This window comes from Caretta caretta, chromosome 7 (genome assembly GCF_965140235.1).
Source record: "Caretta caretta isolate rCarCar2 chromosome 7, rCarCar1.hap1, whole genome shotgun sequence".
NCBI lineage: Eukaryota > Metazoa > Chordata > Testudines > Cheloniidae > Caretta > Caretta caretta.
Window position 1 is genome coordinate 57,190,204 of NC_134212.1, and position 17,444 is coordinate 57,207,647.

The 17,444-nt window shown below is 47.7% G+C and overlaps 1 protein-coding gene across 2 annotated transcripts in view; it reads left to right on the forward strand.

Moving 5' to 3' along the window:
• Positions 1 to 15,487, forward strand: part of TLL2 (tolloid like 2) — a 190,888-nt gene extending 175,401 nt beyond the window's left edge. For both annotated transcript variants that reach the window (XM_048858800.2, XM_075130719.1), the window contains 5 exons: positions 1,181 to 1,306; positions 3,212 to 3,339; positions 8,375 to 8,588; positions 9,434 to 9,684; positions 12,659 to 15,487. In XM_048858800.2, the coding sequence (XP_048714757.2) occupies positions 1,181 to 1,306; positions 3,212 to 3,339; positions 8,375 to 8,588; positions 9,434 to 9,684; positions 12,659 to 12,793 (854 nt within the window). In that variant the 3' untranslated portion in view covers positions 12,794 to 15,487. The remainder of the gene's footprint in view (positions 1 to 1,180; positions 1,307 to 3,211; positions 3,340 to 8,374; positions 8,589 to 9,433; positions 9,685 to 12,658) is intronic.
• Positions 15,488 to 17,444: the final 1,957 nt, after the last annotated feature.

Here is a 17,444-nt window from a genome sequence, read left to right on the forward strand (position 1 = left end):
GGGTGTAGCTTCAAAAGTCTGGGGTTTTGCATAACCAGAAGTGAGGAATTTGCATTCACCTGCCCCTGGATATTCCCCAGGAAAGCCACTTAACGCTTTTTATTCCAAAAGTCCACACTGTTCAGTACTGTCCTTTGAACCCCCAGGTCTCACATCTGTCACACCTCCCCCCTCGAGATGTTCCAGGCAGTTCCACCTACAATTACATCCATCGTTCATTTAGTACAATGGACCCCGAATATACTTAAACTTAACTCAGTAAGGTCTCCCAAGGATATGGCGGGAAATTTCCAGATCTGTCACACATGCGCTATGTGGAAGTGTTTCCTTTCATCGGTTTTAAATGTTACCTTTCAGTTCTGTCACACGGCCCGATGTGCTTGTATTATGGGAAAGGTCGTATAGACGGGTCTGATCTACCTTCTCTATTTATACCTCGTTCTTTGCTTTTTTCCACTGTCTCCTGTGTGCAGCATACCACACGGCCCCGTAAAACTGCCCCCTCCTGCTGACCAGGCAGCCACGCACCTATCTCCCCATTTTCTCTGCTCTCGTGGCTTGTGGAAGCCATGGGTGAAGGCATCTGCTTGCCTCTTTGCCCAATCTCTCTGCTCCTGCTGTGGCACATTGCAGTCACGGGGGGCAGCTTACCTGGCAGCAGCTCTCTCTACCTGCCTGCATCCTCTTTCTCTGCACCAGCCACAGACCCTCTGGGCAGCAGACAGCTCTTTCCACTAGACACCTGGCGAGTGGAGGAACTGGGGAGCTGCTGGCAATGAGCAGAGGGAAGCTGCTTAAGGGGGCATCAGCACAGAGCTGAGCGTCGGAGAACATGAAGCAGGGTTGCCAGTATAAAGATGGGTCAGTGGATTTTTGCCAGGACTGGTACCTTTGCCTGCTAGTTTTCCTGAGTGCTATACTCATCTATTCAAGCTTTGTTACTTTTGTGTTTAATTATAAATTGGGGGAAACATTTAAAATGTACTTTATGTGCTAGACCCATGCCGTTTGTTGTATTGTGAGGAAGGACAGTGAACTGGGGAAAGAGCAAAGTGGCTGGACCTGATCCAGTGACTGAGATTTAGGTTAGTTCTCTACCCTAGCAGAGAGCTCCCAGCTGGCATCAGATTTGGTTCAGTCTCGACACGGAATTAAGTACTGTTCATTTGCCCCTCCCCAGATAAAGACGAATGCTCCAAAGACAACGGCGGATGTCAGCACGAATGTGTCAACACGTTTGGGAGCTACGTCTGCCAGTGCAGGAATGGGTTTATGCTGCATGAAAACGGCCACGATTGCAAAGAAGGTGAGCACCGCTAATTGCAGCTAGGAAGCATCGATTTATTTCCAAACCTCCTGTTTAGTTTTCCCTAAACAATGTAAATAATGCAGCAAGCAAAGGATAATTCATGGGTAAGGACAGGTGAACAAAAGCCTTTTTACAGAGCATAATGCGGATGCATCAATGACAGCCTCTCAGCCTAAGCTGTTAAAGGAGCCCAAGGGAGGTAGTGGCTCAACTTCTATTGAATTTCAGGGCTGATTTAGGCTGCTCTATACAGAGCTTCCCAGCCCATGTCGAGGGACTTGAGGTTTCCGGGCACACACCAGCACTGTAAAAATGGCTGTGTAGAAACACTCCAAAGTTGCAGTTTGGGCTATGGAGCACCCGCCTCCCAAGGCTTCTGAGCCTGAGCTGCAGTGTTGCATAGCTGTTTTCTGTGCGGCAGCGCGAGCCTAGGTTTGTTGAGCCAGGCCGGGTGGCTTGCTGCCGTGGGCTGTGTAGACAGACCCCTGAGTCTCCTTTGAAACTCTTAGCCTTCTGGCTCTGGTGAAAGTGATCTGACTCCAGAAAACCTCTGCAAATACAGAGGAGAGTGGCTCCAAAACCAGAACACGAGGGAGAGGGAGAAAGGAATGACTGAGTGAAGAAACTGAGTTCCATTGAAACCTATGGATGTGTGTGTATTGGTGCCGGTAGTTAATTAGGCCCAAGGAGAGTAGCTATTTCCGGTGTCCGTATGACACTAATTCACTTTTCTTCCAGAAGTTGGCTGGAGAGGGGTAATTTTTGCATTTAATGCTATCGTGGAGATTTGCTTCAGCCAATCTTCATAAGTAGGCGGCACCTCAGACGTGCATCTCCTCAGTGATCTCCTGAGTCCATAGTGTTGTCTGGCAAGAGCAGACTTGTCCCCACTGTGCCCAAGCGAAAGGGTCAGCGGTGAATGCAAGTGGTTCTTACTGAGGTTGGAGTGCTGAACAGGCTTGGTCCAGTAACTCTCACAGCAGGAATAAATCATCTTTCAAGAGCAAATCTGGGGCTGGTAAAAACCTGAGTTATGGAGACTGGAGTCTTGTGTTTAGCCACATAAGGGTAAAGCACAGACAGGGCAGTACAAGCTGCCTGCAATTCGAGCTTACCGCTGCTTGGTGTGTCTGCTGAGTTTGGCAACAGAGCGTGGCTGTGGGTTTTGTGAACAGAGGACAACATCAGTGGATGGAGACCACTCCCTCCGTTCATTCAGGCCCCTGAGCAGCCATCAGATGGAAATGAAAACCCAGCTCCAGCAAATACAAGGCAAGCAGCAGACAGACACAGCCCGAGGCACTGAAAATGTACTTGGCCAAACTCTCCGAATGCTTGTGAGCAGCACAAACACTTGTGGTCTGAGCCCTCCAAATCACAGTGCTCACCCAAGGCCATCTTGTGTTCCAGCACTACTGGGCCAAGCAGGCACCTGAAGGAGTGAGGGCAAGGTGGGGAGAGAGGGAGATGAGAATTCTGCCCAGGGTGGGAGCAGAACGCACACAGGTTCTATGGGGAAGCTCAGCGTCTGTGACAAGGAAGTGCACTTGCCCTACCGCTCCCCCATCACGGTATAGGAGATAGAACTGTAACCCTGAAGGGTGGGGCTTTGTCCTTCTCTGAGCCACAGAAACACATGAGCCTGCTGCAGTCGTGGCTAACAGAGATGGGTGTTGCAGCTCCGGCAGTTGAGGATCACACCTTAAGATCCAGAGGTCCCAGGTTGTCCCGTCCTGGAAGCTGACAGCCCTCCCAGGGGCGCGGTGTTACACAGCATTTATAAAAGAGTTTCTCTTCCATGATTAAATCCTTCTGTTTTGCCACATCTTGGCCTGGGAGCTGCCTCTAACGCATTACAGCTACAGAGACTTGACGAGGGGACTGGGTTTTCTCTCTCCCAAGCTGGCTGTGAGCACAAAGTGAGCAGCGCAGAAGGAACAATGGCGAGTCCAAACTGGCCCGATAAGTACCCCAGCCGGAAGGAATGCACCTGGAACGTTTCCGCAACTCCTGGCCACCGGGTGAAAATCGTGAGTAACTCCGGGGGGAGGGGAGGGGTGGGGGATTAACTCTGCTTTTCTTTTTACAAACAGCGTCATTTCTGCCAGCCCACCTGCTCTGTGCTAGGGGTGAGTGACCTCTGCACTTTACCCGGGGCCTGGGTGGGCTGGGGGGTGGAGTGGCTCAGATGGAGCTGGTCAGACTGTGGCCCCCTCTGTGCTCGTAACAGGCAGGAGGTGGAAAAGGCAGTGATCTTGCGGATGGTCATGCTGGATGTTAGTGCTGCCAAAGAGCTGTTGGGGGAGGAGGTCTGGGGTGGACCCCACTCCCCCTTTAGTACAGGTATAGTGAGTGCACACTGTCCCGTCCTCATCCTCCCATTGTCCCTCTGTAAACAGGATCCATTTGCCTAGGTACTTAGGGCTACATCTGCTCTGGGGGGGAAAAAAACCCAAACCCGCTGGAGCTCTGAGATCCATCCTAAGCCCAGGCTTCAAAGCCCGGGCTTCAGAGCCCAGGCTCTGGGGCTTGTGCTGGAATCTCTGCACTGCCCTTTTTAGCCTGTAGCATGAGCCCAAGTCAGTTGAACTGGAGCTTTGACACACAAGAGTTCGTTTTTGCAGTGTAAACAGACCCTTAGCATCCCTCCTCACTGTACTATCTGAGCACCTCCCATCACGAATGGGACTTTATTCTTGCAGCATCCCTGTGTGTGAAATGGCACCCCATTTTACAAATAAAGTTCCGAGGTACAGGGTAGATTATAGGTCTACACAGAAGTTAGTGGCGAAACTGGGATTTGAACTCAAGTCTTCCAAATTCTGGTTCAGTGACTTAACCAATGGACCAACTCTCCTCTCACAAAGGTTTCTTCAAATAATGGGGCTATCTTTCTCATTGTTAGCAAAGCCCACCCCACCTTTTGCAGCAATATGTACCCTCCTTAACCTTTTCACACGTCACCGGTACAATGGGTGAGAGTGCTTTAAAGTTAATAGTATAACAAACCAAGGGCATTCATGATGGATGTGACAGGAAACTGCAGCTAAAGAGACCGTAGCTTGTTGCTTGACGGTAGATGCCTTTATTTGTCTCATCAGTCAGGATTTTCAGTTAGCCATTTATCCCAAGACACACAGTGATACTATGAGAGTCAACATTTGCAAGCACTTGCTAGTATACACAGGGCTCCTGGGGAGAGGCAGTTATTTCCTGTTCCGGATGTAGGGCTGATCTTGGTTGCTAATGGCTCCCACCACGTGTTGTAAATGGGAACCCCTGAGTGTGGCTCTGTGTGTAGGCAATGAGCTGACTCCTGAGGGTTTTTTTAAGTTACTCCTGACCTGGAGTAACTTAAAAAAAAAAAACCCTCTCAGCAGCTTTCAGAGCCTTGTGGGCAGAGCTTTCAGCCCATGTGAACTGGGAGGCACTGTGGTTCATGCTACCCAGAGAGCAGACCCCTCTGTGATACAAAGAAGGTCAGACTAGATGATCTAGACTCAGTGGTCCCTTCTGGCCTTGAACTCTGACTCTCCTTTGGAGGCTCCCGAGACAGGGATGAAGAATAATTTTGAAACGTGCCTTGGGAGCCTCGGTCTCACTGCAAGTCAATGGGAGATACGCTCCTGAGTGGCTAAGTCACTTCTGAAAATGGGACTTAGAAGCGTGTGAAAATCCGACGTGGTGATAGCTATCTGTGTCTCTCCTCCTGCTGGGTTTCTTTGGAATAGATCGGCCTCGTTTACGCGAGGTCCCATGCATAGCGGGGGATGTCGAACCCCGAGGGCACCGATTCTTGATTGACACTTTGGTGCATAATACAGGCACTGACATGCTCTGCTGAGCACACAGCATCCTGTAGACACTGGAACGGCTCCCGGGGTGATGAGAGCACCACAGAGGACTGAGGAGCTGGTGACTACAGCGCAGCCCTGCGTATCAAGTGACCTGGGTTCTATTTGTGAGTCTGCAGGAGACGGCCTGCATGGGTTTAGTGCACAGGGAGGGGGACCCACCTGTTCCCTTCTTTGGCATGGAGATAATATTGATTTCCCTCAGGGTGAGAGGTGTGGGGCTGATTAATTGTGACACTCATTAATTCATAGAGCTTAAGAGTAGAGGGGACCAATAGAATATCTCGTCTGACTGTGGGGATGTCCAGGTCCTGATCCCTGGGCCCGCGGGCTTCTACCACCCGACAGTTCTGCAAGCGACTGGAGAATTGGGAGCTGTAAGGCCTTACACTCCACCGAAGGTACCACCCACAGGCACCTGATTGGAGGAGCCCCAGAGCCCCTGATTGGGCCGAATAACTATTTAAGCCAGAAGGAGACAGAGGAGGTTGTCTGTGCAACAAGGTGGATCCTGGTTTGCTGCTGGCTACAGACCCTGCTGTCTGCCACCTGGCTCCCAGCCCTGTCCCCGATTCCTGACTTTGGCCCTGCCCTATCTCCAGCTCCTGAACCTTCTTGCCCTGATTTCTGACTGCCCCAGCTCAAACCCTTGGCTCCGACTCATGGGATTCTGTCTTAGCCCTGGCTCTTGGCCCCAGCGCCTGTTTCCTGTCTGACCCCTGTCTCGACTCCTTACTCCGACTCCTGCGCTGACCACAAGGTCTGAGCACTCACTGACTTCCTGTATGTCAGAGGCCGTAGCATTTCACCCAGTTACCCTGTCAATGACCCCAATAACTTGTGTCTGGATAAAGCATCTCTTCCGGAAAGTCATCCAGTCTTGATTTGAAGACAAAGAGAATCCACCTTGATAGTATGTTCTAATGGTTAATCACCTTCACTTTAAAAAAAATAATAATTGGGCCTTAAGTCTAAGTTGAATTTGTCTGGCTTTAGCTTCCAGCCATTGGTTATTGTTCTGCTAGACTAATGGGCCCTTTAGTACCTGGCATTTTCTCCATGAGAAGGTACCTTAGATACAATATAATTGAGCCACATCTCAATCTTCTTTAGGAAAGATTGAGCTCTTTAAGTCTGTCGCTGTGAGGCATTTTTCTCCAGTCTTCAAATCAGTTTTGTGACTCTTTTCTGCCTACTCTCCAGTTTTTCAACATCCTTCTTAAAATGTGGATACCAGAACTGTATGCAGTATTCTGGTATTGGTCTCCCCAGTGCCAAAGACGGAGGTAAAATCACCTCCCTTCTCTTGTTCACTATTCTCCTGTTGATACATCCAAGGATCGCATTGCCACAGCATCGCACGGAGAGCTCATGTGAGTTGCTTGTCCACTGTGACCTCTAAATCCTTTTCAGAGTCACTGTGTTCCTTGTTCCCAGATGGATAACTTTGCATTTGGCTGTATAAAAACACATTGTATTTGTAAAAGGCCCATTTACCAAGCAATCCAGATCGCCCTTTCCTCCTCATTGTTTACCCCTCCCCCCAATCTCTGTGTCATCTCCAACCTCTATCAGCAGGGATTTGAGGTTTACTTCCAGATCACTGATAAAAATGGTGACTAGTAATATTGGCAAGGATCCCTGCAGCATCCCATTAGCAACATCTCCGTTGTTTAATGATTCCCCGCTCACCTCTGCTTTTAGAGATCCGTCAGTTAGCCTGTTACTAATCCATTAAATCCTTAATCCCGTTCTGAATAGTGGCAAAATATGTTGTGATCCTGAGATAGAAGAGGCTGCAGAAGGACAAAAAAATATGACCGTGAGGAGAGACATTTCCCACATGTGAACACTATGAATCAATCCAGAGCTTGAGTATAGCTTTGGGGTGTTCTGGTAGTTTTCTATATGACCATAGCTGACCTGAAGGAGAGGTAGAGCTGGGAGCACCTCAACTTTTTGTCAGCCTTCCCGTGCTTGTGTGTTATGGTACAGTCTTTAATTACTGGATCACATGCTATTTTCCCCCAACTGTCTCATTCAGTGCACAGCCTGGACCAGCTCTGGGGATGAATCAAGGTTTTGCAGTGAAGGAGGCTGTTGTCTGTAGGCCCTGCAGAAGTTGGAAGGTGTGCAGTGAAGGAGGCAGGGAAGAGAAGAGAAAGTTGAATGTCACCCTGGAGAACTGGATTCTCTCCTGTCATGGAGTCCCTATGTGATGCTGGGCAACTCACTTAACCTACTATTTTCACAGGTGGCCCCTAATGGTGTGGTCCTCTTTTTCTGATGTTCAGCCTGAGACACCTGGGGCCTGATGTGTGGAACTGCTGGGGGCTCCCATCTACAGCTGCTGTCAGGAGCTGTGCTTCGAACATAAAGTTGCCATAGAATGCTACGTTCTCTGAAAACTGAGGCTGTAGATATCTCAGATTGGGCACACAAAATTCATGGAAACATCTGACGGTATTGGCCTCGGTCTGTGCCTCATTTCCACGGCTGTAAAATGGGGATAATGCCACCAGCTAATTCCAAAGGCTTCTGTTGCAAAGGTACATTCAGCAGTGTTTGTGAAGCACTCAGATACTATGGGGTGAGCACCATAGAAACACCCAGGAAGAAATTCGTACTTTATATTCAGTGCAGGATTTGGATGGTGTGTGGAAGCCCTGGGGCCACACACTGAGTGACAGGGCTAAAAAGAAATATTGAATAAGTACCCATACACTGAATGACACAGGGGTCCTGTGGAGGAAAAATAGTATGTGATCTTGTATTTTAAAGACTGTATCATAATGCATATGCACAAGGGGGCACAGTTAAGATTGCCCGGGCAATCTTAACTTAGGTATTTCCTAACTATTCAGTGCTTGACCTTAATGTTCTGTTAATGTATTTGTGGGGGATGGTAACAGAATATATAACATGGTCCTCAAAAGCCACCAGATTTATCCACAGCCCCACGTCCACATTCACCCATGCAATCAGGCATTAATTCTGTTTATGCTTTTTCCAGAAAAGCAAGTAACTCCACTCTTGTATGTGTCTGACTGGGTGCTACAAGGGGAGAGAAACACCATACAGTCTTGGCAGCATTTCTCCTGGTATACCCTGCTTTGCCCTATACCTTGTGTTAAATACTGTCAAAGGAGTGTCAGTTTCTTTCACATCTCATGGAGAGGTTTAATTCTCACTGTTGATGTTTGCGTTATAGACATTCAATGACTTTGAGATTGAGCAGCACCAGGAGTGCGCCTACGACCACTTGGAAATGTACGACGGCCCCAACAGCAAGTCGCCCATCCTTGGCCGCTTCTGTGGAAGTAAGAAACCGGATCCAGTGGTGGCATCTGCTAACAAGATGTTCCTCAGGTTTTATTCCGATGCATCTGTGCAAAGAAAAGGCTTCCAGGCAAAGCACAGCACAGGTAAGCTGGGTTTTCCGCTGCTACTCCAATGACACTGGGAAAGCTGCAACTCTTACTGTGTATGTTGACAGGGCAAGAGAGACTCCCAGAATCCGACAGCACCCATTCACATAAGACTAGACAGGTCACGATAAAGCTGTTCCCAAAGAAATGACCCAATCTGAGTGTTAACCAGCAAATATAAACCAACAAGCAACTGGAACATCCATTGCATTGTACCATTCATGCCAACCATCTCCCACCTGTATGGGACTTGCCTGTTTTAACCTCTAGCCTCCTAGGTGCTGTCTACATGGGGAGAATTATCAGCCTAGCTGTAGCCAGTAATAATCTACGTATGGATAATCTTATCCTGGAATAAGAGTGTTTTTCCCCCTGATTTAGCTTATTCTACTTTCAAAGCAACATAAACGAAACCAGGAAAAAGCGCTCTTATTGGAGGGTAAGTGTCCCCGTGGGGAGTTTTACCAGCATAGCTATGTCAGTGTAATTTTCCCCGTGTAGCCAAATCCCCTAGGTTTTAAGGCCAGAAGGGCTCCTCATGATGATCTGGTCCGACCTGCACAGACCATAGAGATCACCAACTGATCTCTCTATTGAGCCAAACTCAGTTGATCTAGAACACAATAATCTCTTAGACATCCAGTCCTGATTCAGAGGTTCCAGATGACTGGAGATTTTACCACATTCCTTGGCAGTCGGTCTCCCCTCACTGTTAAATGTGCCCCTTTGACAGGCACTCCCCAGCTCTCCCCGCTGGGCGATGCTGGGAGGAGATGTCTAGGCTGTGTTGAGCAGTGGGGATATTCAGGAAGGCTGTACAATGTGCTGTCTCTTTGCTCCAGAGTGCGGCGGGCGCCTGAAGGCTGATGTACAAACTAAAGAGCTGTATTCCCATGCCCAGTTTGGGGATAACAATTACCCAGGCCAGTCCAACTGCGACTGGGTTATCGTGGCGGAAGATGGCTATGGAGTCGAATTAATATTTCAGACATTTGAACTAGAGGAGGAGGCCGACTGCGGCTACGATTACATGGAAATCTACGACGGCTACGACAGCACCGCACCCCGCCTGGGACGTTTCTGTGGCTCAGGGGTAAGCCGTGGAGAGGTTAATTTCTTAGCCGTAGCTGTATCCAGGGGAAGGGATGCACTGCAGGCATGATCCACCCTCTTTCGAGTCAGACAGACAACACAGTTGTTACCAGCTGCCCTGGCTATGAGCGTCCCTTGTGTTCTGTTTCACCCACCCGCCTGCAGATGTCACTAGCCTCCAGCAGAGGTACCTACAGCTTAATCTATATGCTGTTCTGGACTGGTGATGCTGGGGGTATGGGCTGCCCAGACAGGGTGTCTGAGCCCTGACCTGGAGGGAGAGCACTGTCTAGGGGTGAGGAGCTCAGCCTCCAGCAGTCCATTTAATTCTTGGCCTCTTTGTAGCAGAATAAGGTGCTAAAGTATGTTGAGGCCACACAGTGAAAAGAGGGGAAAAGGATGGAATCCGCTTGCATAAATAACCTGCACTCACTCAGGATAGGGCTCTGTCCCCCTCGAGGGTGGCTGGACAATATCTGGAGATGGAAGAGTCATCTACAGGTAGAAGAGGATTGTGGGGTTTGATCCAGAGGTCCTAGGTTCAATTTCCCCTGCTGTTGATCCATCCAGAGGCTCAGCACTATGAATGCTCTTGAAGTCTCATCTGTCTGGAATTGACTCATGATGGAATTGTATTGACTGCTAGCTAATGTTTTTATGCCATGCTATCCCAGCACCTAGGCTGGGCCCCATTTAAAATGCACTGTTGAGAGGATTTCACCTACTGTATTTTAATGAAGCTGTCTTTGGTCAAATTCTCCCACCTGTGCATTTTAAATGGGTCCCGGCCTTGGAGCTGGGATAGCATGGCATAAAAACATTAGCTAGCAATCAATGCATGTGGCCTGACAATGAAGGGCAGCACCTGGGGGAGAAGAGAGGCACGTGGGCAGCCAGGCAAAGAGGCAACTATTACTTGGAAATAACTGACAGGGAAGCTGCAGGCTGGAGGCAGGGCCACAGAGCATCTGTAGAACTGCACACGCAGTGACTTTGTGCCTTTAATAAATAAAGGCTTTCGGCCATGGTGCCTTCCATGTTGGGCAACTACGTTGACTTTAACGGGATTGCATGAACTGAAAGCAGAGAATTCACCTCTGAAATGTCCATCAAGGGCTACTTAGCAGCATCTGTGGAATGTTGGAATTCCCAGGGCATGGGGCATCAGTGTCACAGTACCCCCTATGAGCCCCCTTCCTGCCAACCTTAGCAGTAATGCCAAGGGCTGCATAGGTCATGGTGGCTGAAATATCCTCTGCCTCTGGAGATCCTCTCTGCAGAGGGGAGCTGAGTCACATGGACAGCAGCAGTGCAAGTCTAACCCCCATCCAGAGGCCCCATGTTGGGCCACCGCTTGCATCATCATGCCCCGGGGAGGGTTGTCAGCAGCAGGGACTGAACCTGGCACCACTTAACATAAGAACAGCCATACTGGGTCAGATCAAAGGTCCATCTAGACCACTATCCTGTCTTCTGACAGTGGCCAATGACAGGTGCCCCAGAGGGAATGAACAGAACAGGTAATCATCAAGTCATCCATCCCCTGTCGCCCATTCCCAGCTTCTAGCAAACAGAGGCTAGGGACACTATCCCTGCTCATCCTGGCTAATAGCCATTGATGGACCTATCCTCCATGAACTTATCTAGTTCTTTTTGAACCCTGTTATAGTCTTGGCCTTCACAACATTCTCTGGCAAGGAGTTCCACAGGTTGACTGTGTGTTGTGTGAAGAAATACTTCCTTTTGTTTGTTTGCTGCCTATTAATTTCATTTGGTGACCGCTAGTTCTTGTCTTATGATCTAAGAGCATGAGCCTCAGCTGCCTGAGCTGAAAGAGGCTGGTTTATTAGCTGCAGCTGGCTCACCAACCTCTGTGGCCCAGCAGCCACTAGAGGGGGATAGAGCCCACATTGAGGGGGCATGGGTTGTGCAATCCTCCCTAAAACACTCCGTCAGTGCTGTGTATCAGTACAAGCCATCAGCCTCTCCCGTAATGAAAGCTGGCACCAGCACTTAAAATCATAGAAGATCAGGGATGGAAGAGACCTCAGGAGGTCATCTTGTCCAACCCCCTGCTCAAAGCAGGACCGATCCCCAATTAAATCATCCCAGCCAGGGCTCTGTCAAGTCGGGCCTTAAAAACTTCTAAGGATGGAGATTCCACACCTCCCTAGGTAACCCATTCCAGTGCTTCACCACCCTCCTAGTGAAATAGTGTTTCCTAATATCCAACCTAGACCTCCCCCACTGCAACTTGAGACCATTGCTCCTTGTTCTGTCATCTGCCACCACTGAGAACAGCCGAGCTCCATCCTCTTTGGAACCCCCCCTTCAGGTAGTTGAAGGCTGCTATCAAATCCCCCCTCGCTCTTCTCTTCTGCAGACTAAACAAGCCCAGTTCCCTCAGCCTCTCCTCATAAGTCAGGTGCCCCAGCCCCCTGGTCATTTTCGTTGCCCTCCGCTGGACTCTCTCCAATTTGTCCACATCCTTTCTCTAGTGTGGGGGGCCCAAAACTGGATGCAGGACTCCAGATGTGGCCTCACCAGTGCCGAATAGAGAGGAATAATCACTTCCCTCGATCTGCTGGCAATGCTCCTACTAATGCAGCCCAATATGCCGTTAGCCTTCTTGGCAACAAGGGCACACTGTTGACTCATATCCAGCTTCTCGTCCACTGTAATCCTCAGGTCCTTTTCTGCAGAACTGTTGCTTAGCCAGTCGGTCCCCAGCCTGGTAGTGGTGCATGGGATTCTTCTTTCTAGTCATCAAATAAGATGCCTCCTCGCATTTTATAAAGTGCCTGGGAAATGCGAGCGGGGCAGAAGGGAATTAAACGTTCTGCATTTGGGTCTAATGCTTGGCCCATCACACCTGCTGCCATAAGCACCAGGGCTTTGACCTCAGACGCTCTGGTCCTGGTGAGAACATTTACCTGTCATTTAGACTGACCAGTGTTTTGTTTTCCCTCCTGCAGCCCCTGGAAGAAATCTACTCTGCGGGGGATTCCATCGTGCTCCGATTCCATTCGGATGACACCATCAATAAGAGAGGCTTTCATGCCCAATACACGAGTACCAAATTTCAGGATGCGTTGCACATGAGAAAGTAGCTCAGACGTTGCTCATAGACGTTCCCCGGCGGAGGATTGAGACGTCTACCTGGGATTGGTTTTAAACTCCTGGGTGCCTGACCTAAAGCAGGGCAGAGTCTTTTCCTGTAACTAAAATGGAACACAGTCCTGAAGGCTTGCCTTTGAAGTTATGAGGGTGACCTCCTCTCGCTAGCACACCCAGGACCTAGTATTTTCTCCTGATTGTGACTGCCAGGGTATCAACTTTGTGTTTTTGCCCACCTGGCCACTGGGCTGAATGAAGAAAGAGTTTGAACTGGAAGAAGCCTTAGTCTATCGCATCCTCCCAGTTGGGGTGGCTCCTACTAAGTAGCATATACAATAGCTGTCTTAACACATCGTACTGTGAAACAGACGATGTGGATAGCCACCAAATGGGATGGCCTTAAAGGAACATGGGGCTGCCTACCTACCCCTTCCCCACCAACTCAAACTGCTCTGTGCAATAAGTGGAAAACCACACAGTTGTGACTCCAGATAGCCAGATTCATTTTTATTTATTGTTTTGGTTATTCTGCCTGTGTGTAAAGGTGACAAGGGGTCACTGTAAGACTGCTAGCTAATTGCACCATGTTCAACAGGAAGTCCACAGTGCCAGAAGTGCAGAAACCCCGCAGGGTATGTGTCATAACAGAAGCACTCTGCAATGATGGCTAAGGACCAAGGCTGTGACTAATAGCAACTGCTGTGGCATTAGCTAGGATAAAAATTTGGAAGGCTATCAACCCGGACCTTCCTTGCACCAGATGCTCGCTAGCCAGAGTCAGGAAGCAATCTTCCCCCACAGGATTCCAGATTAGGTGGCTCCCTGTCCTGGCCCTTCTACCAATCCCTGTGTTCTTAAATAAGAACACTTCTCCCCAACCCGTCTTTGCTTGTGAAACGCCTGATTATGCAGGATGGTTTTATTGCACAGATTTCCTCCCCTCCCTCCCTCCCTCCGCTAAATTATTGCTTCTTTATAATACCACCTCTGCCTTTGAGTTCTCTATTTCTCTTTCCACCTGTGGTGCTTTCCAAGGATTCCCCTCGCTGACCCATCATTCTGTGTGATTAACTTGTCAGTGTCCAGCCAGTTTTCTTGATTCTCTTGAAACACAAGGTAGGAAAATTCAAGAACTCCTCAACACCTGCCCTGCTGGTGACCCAACTGATCCGAGGCAGAGAACTTGTAGCACAAAGCAACACTCAACTCCGCACAACTCTGGCAACATGTCAAGTACATGGATGCTCTAGTGGATGGACTGAGTATGTTGGCTGGGAAGTCGGCGGTCAGCTGGCTTCTGTTTCCACCAGAGTCACTGTGTGAAATTGAGCAGGTCACTTAACCTTGCTGTGCCTGTTACTGACTCTGCTTTAATTTTGGTTAAAGCACTTTGAGATCTAGGTGGACAACTATAAAAATAACTCTGTACACAGCAGCCACTGAGTTAACCAGCAATCAAGCCATGGGTTTGGAGAATTAACTAGCTGTTTGGCACTTCTTTCAGAGAGAAACTGAGCCCTTTAACAAACCATTGTAAAGCATCGTGCTGTAGACTAGTAAAGAGCTGATCCTGAACTGCATTTCCTTAAGACACACATGTGAGCATTACAGCTAAAAGCTGTGGAATGTTAGCTTTAATGAAGTATTTATAATCAAATGATTAATATGTTTACATAACCAATGTACTGTTAGGCTACAGAGAGACACCCTTTCACTAGGTGTGAACTGTAGTAAGCGCAGCCTGGTGTCAAATGCCAGGCACAAAAGTGTTCTTGGGGGACAGGTTTGTTTTCAAATGTGTCATAAACAAAATGCCACCCCTGCAAAAGTTCTTGAATGAAATAGGTGTCCAAGTATTGTGAGTACGGAGGTGAAACAAATGCATGAAAATATTTTCTTGCTGAAAACAGGAAAAGCAAAGTTTTTATATATATATATATATATATATATATATATATATATAAATGCATGTAGTCTAAGCCTTACACAGTGTAGCGTGAATGATACTGTATCATTGACTATAGCTTTTCTACAGGCCGTTTGAAACCATATTACTTAGCGCTTGTTTTTTTAGATCTGCTTTGTTTCTCTTCAAAGTTTATTTGTGGCCTTCTCTTGCAAGCCTAGGACAAGGTATGTGATCTCTCCCTGTGGTACACTGGAGCCTGTTGCATGAGTAAGGAACTCAGGGCCAGGAATATAATCTCTGCTTCTAGCAAAATAGAATCAAAGTTGTGAATTGCATTGCAGGCTGAAATTCATATTATAGTGTGTCTCTGTTGGAGTGAAGTCTGCCTGGAGGGGGAAAAGTTACTTTAGAAGCTTCCTTTGAAATTAAGTATTTTCGCTCCACGTTTTGGCATCATTTCTGATTTTTCTTGGACATCGGATTGTATATTCTGATTCATTGCAAAAGTTTGCAATGTGGTTTGACCAATTTGCTACATTTGTTAGCATTCAAATAGGTGTTTTGTGTTACAGTTTATTAGCAACTGGTTTACTCTGTGCTTTCACCAAGGATGTGTGCAAAAATTTCTCTTCTGTCTTGACCGGGCTTACAGTCAATAATTCTATATGCCTAAAAGGTTCCTTTTTTAAAAAAAAGTCCGACTCTTTAAAGTGTATACATATTTTGGTCTTTGTGTAGTTTTAAATTTCATGAAATAAAGTCAGTTTTTAAAAAGTCATAGGGGAAGAATAATCTGAAATCTATTTGTGCCCAGCATGATCTCTCGAAATTCATTAAAGAATGCAGATTCGGTTACCATTGTTTGTGTGCACGCCCAGGCATGTGGCCCTTTCTGGCCTGGGGTAAGTTCTCTAATACAACGGTCACTCTGCCGACAATTATTTCATTTCCAGTGGTCACACCTGGGGACTGGGTCACACCACGTTGGGATTCACCACCTTCAGTTTCTGAAACAAAGCTGAATTTGCATGTTAAATGTATTACGTAATTTTTTGAATTAATGAGGGCAGTTGAAAGGCATCAGGGCTCAAAGTAGAAGGTAGGCAGCTGGTCCAAAACACAGCTGCCCCCTCTCCTAAGCATTGCGAATAGAGAGAACACCAGTGTGTGCCTCTTGCACATTTAGTATTGGATCCAGACAAGATTTTAGTCTGTGAGCGGCTTTGAAGAGATGGGGAAAGAGATCTGATCACCCAAAGTGTCACCGCCAGAATACAATCATTGACACCCGGTACCCAGGATGGAGATAACTGAACTAAGATATTCTTGGTGCCGGGCATTTGCCTGCGGAGCTCTGACACACAGGAGAGCAGCATGAAGGCAAGGCAAGCCTCCTTTAAACACACAGCCCTTTCCTCAGAGAAGGTGGCAGCACAAAACGAAAACAGCCCAGGCATAGTGTTAAGCAAGGCTACCATGAAACTTGACCTCTGTGTTGAGTGCCTTGAGATGATCCTTCTCCAACATAACAGCCCACTCTACAAACAGGCAAAACCGGTTCCTCTCCTAGGGCAGCATGGTGTTCAGTAGCCAGTCAGCGCTTCTAATCAAAAATAGTTTTCCTCCTGTATCTGCTACCCAGCTGTCTTCTGTCCCCCCTCCATTTCCTAAAGAACATGCCAGACAAAGCTCCTCCCTGTATAAACTCCTATGCCTCTGCTCATTTACAACCATCAAGACTAAAATGCTGTGTCATATCCACTCAACACTTCACAGGACTTGGGAATTTGCCTTAATTCTTTTTCAGCCACTTTCAAATATAAGAACGGACATACTGGGTCAGATCAATGGTCCATGTAATCCAGTATCCTCAGGCCCGACCCACAACGTTTTGGCACCTGAGGCTGGGAGCTCAAATGACGCCCCCATACCCCCTTGCTTGGGCCAAAACTTTGAAAGGTCTCAATTCTGCCTTCTTCCTGTTCTACTCCTCTCATGGTACTGCTCGGCTACCTACCCCAATAAAGGAGAACTAACAACTTAAAATGCCTTGTTCAAAAATTTTAAGTAACACTTAACTTTCAAACGCCTGAACAGCAAGTGTAACTTTTCTTGTCTGCATAGGAAACACTGGCATTTTTATCTGTTTGAATAATCAAAGTGGTGCTTTCCGGTGCCTTCTTGGTTGCAAAGATTTGAACTGCTTCCTGAAGGTCCACAGTCTGGGTCAGCTCATGCTCTATTGAGATGGTTGCAAGGCCGACCAGCCTCTCCTGTGTCATTGTGGAGCATAGATGTATTTTTATTAACTTCAGCTTGGAGAAGCTGCTTTCTCCACTGGCAACTGTTACAGGAAGTGTTAGAAGTATGCGCAGAGCAACAAAAGCATTTGGAAAGAGGGTGGTCATCTTATTTGTGCACATATATTCCAGAGCTGCCTTTGGAGTTGATCCTGCTGAAATGTATCTTGAAAGGGCTTTCAGTTCATCACTCAAATCACTTGCATCAATATCACGCATGTCATCATGTGTCAACACTGTCTCTAATGCCCTGCATTGCTGGTGTAAGTCTTCTTCAGGTATAGAGAGGAGTTTTGGAATATCATACAACATCCCAAATATACTGCTGTGTTCCTTGAGCTGCATGAAACGTTCTTCAACTGACTGTATTGCACAATCTAGCACCTGGTTAAAGAATTCAACTTTGAATTGTTGTTTGGGGTCTCTTATGGGATT